Source organism: Lathyrus oleraceus, chromosome 4 (genome assembly GCF_024323335.1).
Source record: "Lathyrus oleraceus cultivar Zhongwan6 chromosome 4, CAAS_Psat_ZW6_1.0, whole genome shotgun sequence".
Lineage (NCBI taxonomy): Eukaryota > Viridiplantae > Streptophyta > Magnoliopsida > Fabales > Fabaceae > Lathyrus > Lathyrus oleraceus.
In genome coordinates this window covers 46,424,060-46,429,381 of record NC_066582.1, presented here as the reverse complement: position 1 = coordinate 46,429,381, position 5,322 = coordinate 46,424,060, and the positions used below count along the sequence as shown (strand labels likewise).

At 29.8% G+C, this 5,322-nt stretch overlaps 1 protein-coding gene across 3 annotated transcripts; it reads right to left on the bottom strand.

Annotated features, from left to right (window-relative positions):
- Positions 1–1,383: 1,383 nt before the first annotated feature.
- On the bottom strand, positions 1,384–3,754 carry LOC127138808 (serine carboxypeptidase-like 33). 3 transcript variants are annotated; one of them, XM_051065344.1, is made up of 9 exons: positions 3,436–3,754; positions 3,252–3,359; positions 3,071–3,166; positions 2,895–2,987; positions 2,718–2,821; positions 2,192–2,595; positions 1,900–1,998; positions 1,698–1,803; positions 1,384–1,566 (listed from the first exon to the last, which is right to left on the bottom strand). In XM_051065344.1, the coding sequence occupies exons 1-9, from the start codon at positions 3,689–3,691 to the stop codon at positions 1,420–1,422; spliced, it is 1,413 nt and encodes a 470-aa protein (XP_050921301.1). In that variant the 5' UTR covers positions 3,692–3,754; the 3' UTR covers positions 1,384–1,419. The 3 variants fall into 3 exon arrangements, 2 of the variants coding, with proteins under 2 accessions (XP_050921301.1, XP_050921302.1); XM_051065345.1 differs by having other exon boundaries at positions 1,385–1,566; positions 2,718–2,803; XR_007808846.1 differs by having other exon boundaries at positions 1,539–1,566; positions 1,698–1,792.
- Positions 3,755–5,322: the final 1,568 nt, after the last annotated feature.

The window sequence follows — 5,322 nt, the reverse complement described above, 5'->3', positions numbered from 1 at the left end:
CATGTAGGATAGGTCTTGGTGTAAGGCTTGTACAAAAATCTAACATATTGGAAAATCTCTCACAGGTTGTGAAGGGACTAGATGTACCCTTGATTGATAAGGGAAACTAGTATAATTAATTGTGTCATTTACTTTTCTACACTTTAATTTTTTGCATAACATCATTCTAAACAAAGTGCAATACACCATTTGTTTCCAGAAAAGTAAAAAAGAAAAGAAACTTGCATAAAATACAAGAAAACCCAGCAATTCTAATTCACCCCTTGTCCCTCTTAGATTTCACTCTATACTTACATGCACCACGAGCCAATCACCATGACTTGCATTTATTTCTCCAAATTCTTTTGCTACAATTTCGGCACTATCATCGCCCACTTCCTGATGCAATTTCATTAGTCTTTGCTCGTGAACATCATCATTTTCCAACAAATCTCTTGGTTGCGCCACCGTAGGAATTACCGACTGTGTCAAATTTTGTGATGTTTTGTTACAATCACATGTGTGATGTCCATAAGAGCCACAATTTGAACAAATAATGTGAAGACCTTCATATTGCACGTTGTACTAGTGGTCATTAACATTGACCTTTCTGACAACCCGTAAGGTCAGATCAATCTCCACACAAATTCTCGCAAGCCTTCCCCTCTCTAGATTCAGGGTATTGGTATCTACCTTAACAGAAGAATAGATGCTAAATCAAAAAAGACACTATCAAAAATATATATCATATAAACATCTTTATAAATTTTGTCATAAAATAAAATAATTTGATGTTATTGAGATGGTTGAAAAATAACATTATTTAATAAAAACTTTTAAGACACTAATGATGACACAATTCAACGACATACAAAATAACTATTTTTTTAAAAGAAAAATTAGAAATAATCTTTTTTATAAGAATCTTTAGTCCAACAATAATTTTATAAAACATATACCGAATAAAAAGCTATTGTTTGGTTTAACACTACTCAAGTGTTACACTTATATAATTTGACCACCCCTCTATTATTTTATTATATCAAATATTTTTATTTCAACGATTGAAAATATTTTTATCACTACAAGCTTACATAATTTAACATATTTAAATACAATTTAAAACAAATTGTCTCAAAATAAAAACTTAATATCAACTTAACTCGTTACCCTATTTAAATATAAACAAACTTATTTCTTTAAATATATAAATATGAATTTAAATTTAAACAATCCTTATTTATTTAAATATTTAAACTTATTTAAGTTATATATAGATATATGTCACACATAAATCATCTAATTCTTACATCAATTTTCATTTATTGAATAATGATACATCAGCATAGTAGGGTTTTCATTAATCATATATATATATATATATATATATATATATATATATATATATATATATAATAAATTTGTAACTCATCATGATGATTAACGTGTAGTAGGAAGATGTTCTCCTGTTAGAAAAGAATGAATAAGAGATAGGGCCTCAGTTGGTTTGTTTAGAGGCACTAAATGTCCAGCTCCTCTTATTGTCACATATGTCAATCCTTCATATTCTACTATCCTTCCTGCAACCTGCATTTCTTTCGTATCGTTAATTCAGTTCAGTTAATAGTTGTTAGAACATTCAATATAACAAATACGAGTTTGAATCAACAATATCTCATTTATTGATCTTTAACTTTAACGAGTAAAACATGAGGAACCTGATTATTATGGTACCAAGGCCTCCAAGTAGAGTTTAGAGGTAATTCAAGAGCTTCTATACAATAACGTGTTCCCATCACAGGTATTCTACCATCTGCATCACCACTATTAATTAAAAAAACAACATGAATTTGTGACTCTTTCACCGATGCCTAAAAATTCTACTCAACTACATGTATTAAATTCAAAATCATGTGATACCTGTAAATCCATATCTTAAGGTCACCATCCTTAATGAGTTTGGTGTAGATTGGTAGGACAGAAAAAACAGAGAAGTTGTATGTTCTCAATATGGAAGCACTGAGAAATGAGACACACATCAAAATTAATATTCGATTTATTTATTTTTCTAAATTATTATCAGTGTCAGTTTCACAATGTCGTGTCTGGTATTTGTGTCTGTGTCTGTGCAGTGTCGTGTCTTATATCTGTGTCTTGGCAGTGTCGTGTCTAGTATTTGTGTCTGTGTGTGGGCTTCATAGATAATGCTTACTTGCAAACCTTCCATGATATTTTACTGGTTTCTGTTTTAGTATTAGCATGTAGAGATGATTGAACATCAACTCTATTGAAATACTCTTCTGCATATGAGGAATAACAAGGATCATAGCCTCCAAAAATTCTCATTCTCTTGAACCTGTAATCGACATTACTTGTTACGGAGGATGTAGTATTTAATCGACATGCCGGTGCGTAAATGTTGTATATGTCAATTTCTGAGTAATCATCATAGAGATCATTCATGGCCTGATTGCATTCATTAGACCATTGAGATTGTTTAAAATCACAAACTTGTTTTGCTTTCTCATATTGCTCATCTGATATAACTGCATGACTCCATGCAAATTCTAGAAGCCCCTTTGAGTCATAGTAATTTTCAGTTTCCGGGTTCCCTACCTGAAAAATATATATAAATTTCCACAGTCGTCTCAAGTTTTTGGAAATCTCATATAAATTAACGCAGTTTAATTCCATGAGGCCCTATTTATGTAATGTTTGATTAAGGAGGAGTTACTTACAATAAAACCTTTAAGATTAATAAAGTATGTGTTTCTATCTTTGTTTCTGTCAAAGATTAACTCTGCAAGCTGCGGGATATAGTGGCCTGAAACACACACGAGCCCTATCAGACATCAGACACGTCATTGATCAGAATTGTTTGTTTCGAGTGTGGAAAAATGAAGGTAAACACTGACCTGCATAGCTTTCTCCGGCGATGAAAAAGTCCTTGGATTTAAACTGTGGAAATCTTTGTAGCCAATTCACCAAGAAATTATAGGTATCTTCAGCTGATTCAATTCAAGTAATCTATAATCAAATATAATGATTTTAACATAATTAGATTAGATTAGATTATGCAAAAAAAACTCACCAACAAAATGATCCTCTAAAATGGTGAGATCAGAAGAAGTGTTTGTGTAAGAAAATCCAACTCCAACCGGAGATTCCACAAATAACAAATTTGCTTCTGCATAATGGTGACATGAGATCATTAGTCTTTTTTTTTTTCCTTTTGAAACATTTATTATCACAAAGATAGTAAATTTGTAAACCTTGATTCCAAGAGTATGGGTTGAATAATAGTCCTTCACCATTTTTATCAACTAAAAGAGGTCCTATCTCAACAGCAGCACCATATCCAATTGAGGAGCATCCAGGTCCTAATTAATGCGGCAAAAACATGGTTAAAATAGTTTGATAAGTATATATTAAAACTTATACGAAATGATGAAAGACCTCCATTGAGCCAGAGAAGAAGAGGCTTATTAGATGGTTGAGATTGAGCTTCAAAGAACCAATAAAAAAGTGCCCTTCCATGATCTTCATTGACATTGATGTAACCTGAAAAGTGTGAGATTGATGGTGTTGAAGGTTGTTCTGGTAAATCAGTTATTCTATCAGATTCATAAGCATTTATTTGAGATGATTTGATGAACAAGGAAAAAGTGGTAGTTAGAAGAAAGAAACATAGGAAATTCAGAAAAACATTCATATTTCTAGCTAAAATGAAATAAAGTGGTTTCTTTAATTTGAGTCAAAAGTAATGTAAATGCATTGAATGGTTTTATAGTGCTAATTTGTGAGTGCTTGATAGCATTTGGAATTGTCGTGTCACAAAATGACAAGAGAGGATCTTTTCCTACTCATTAGGATTTGGTGCTCTCACCAATCTCACACATTCATGGAATATTTCAAATTAAAATTGTAAATTTATTTTTTTTATATTAAAAATTGCTAAGAATCGAAGATTATTAGATATTTTTAGATATTGTTTTGTGAAAAAGAAACAAATCAATTTTCATAATTTTTTAGTAAGTATGATATATTCTATTAATTTATTATTTATTTACATTTTTATAAATACTTATTCTTTTAATTTAATTTTTTTACTAAGTTTTGTAAAATTACTTTTTAATATAATAATACAATATTTTTAACATATTGATATTAATAAAAAAAATTATTTAAATATTTAAAAAAATTGTTTAAATTATACTACGATAAATAAAATAAAATCGAATATTTTTATATAAATCACCCAAGCCAAATCAAAATATATAATTTTATTTTCAAATTATAAAAAATTTTGTTTTAAATTTTATCAAAATCATACCGCAAACATTAGTTTTAGATGAGAGTGAGCAAAGTTGGTCACAATTGATAATGGACACTTTTTTTAAGCGGGCCTTATGCAAAATAATTTTAATCTATATTTGAACAATTATCTTTCTATCTCAACAATTTATTTGATTTAGATTAAAATATCTTTATATTATATCTATAAAAGATTTTAAAAAAATTATATTTCGAATGACTTATAAATAAGTTATCTGATGAGTACAACAAAGATGAATTTCGGTAATAGAGAAAAATCGTGGGCTAAAGCAAAAGAAACCTTGCATATTCTCTGAAAGTCTTTCTATTAAATTATCAGGTCCATATTATATATGGAAAAAAATCATTCTAAATAACATATACGTATATACGTAAGTAAGTCATCGGGTGGTTAGAACAAAATTGAGTTTAGGCAAAAACGAAAAAATTGTGGTCTAAAGTAAAGAAAACTGTTTGTTCACTTTTGACAACAATTTTCAAATCACGATCTATTATTGTTGAAAATCCCCTAAAACCTATGAAGAATTTCAATCAATTTTAATGAACAAGATTGTTATTACCCACATAATAACAACGAAATAGAAAAGAACAATTGAGAAAGAAAGAAAGAACGATGAAGGAGAAGAGAAATTAATTTCTCAATAGTTTCTCTCTGCCAACAAACTGTGGAGAACTTTTTATTCATTTTGCAACTGCAAAATACTGTGAATACAATGTTATAATGCTTTATTCACTTCATTACAAAAATAAGGGTTACTCCATCTATTTATAGATTTAGGCTAACTTGGACCTCAAGCCAAAGCCCAAAACTATAAAAGCCCAAAATAGCTAACACTACTAAAATAGGCCTAAGTCGAAATTCTGTCTGAAGCAACATGTTTCGACACTTCAACACACTAACACAATTCAACACACTAGGTGGGTCGACACTTCCTTGATTCTTCGAGCAACCCGCTTCGACAAAAGGAATTACAATTCAACACACCACCTAATTCATTATGTCTAAGC

Bases quoted from the DNA above. Each gene is read 5' to 3' on its own strand.
- LOC127138808 (XM_051065344.1), bottom strand. From the start codon at position 3,691: ATGAATGTTTTTCTGAATTTCCTATGTTTCTTTCTTCTAACTACCACT. The intron at 2,988-3,070 runs GTGAGTTTTTTT...GAATTGAATCAG, and splicing joins TTTAGAGGATCATTTTGTTG to CTGAAGATACCTATAATTTC. The intron at 1,567-1,697 runs GTTCCTCATGTT...AAAGAAATGCAG, and splicing joins CTTGGTACCATAATAATCAG to GTTGCAGGAAGGATAGTAGA.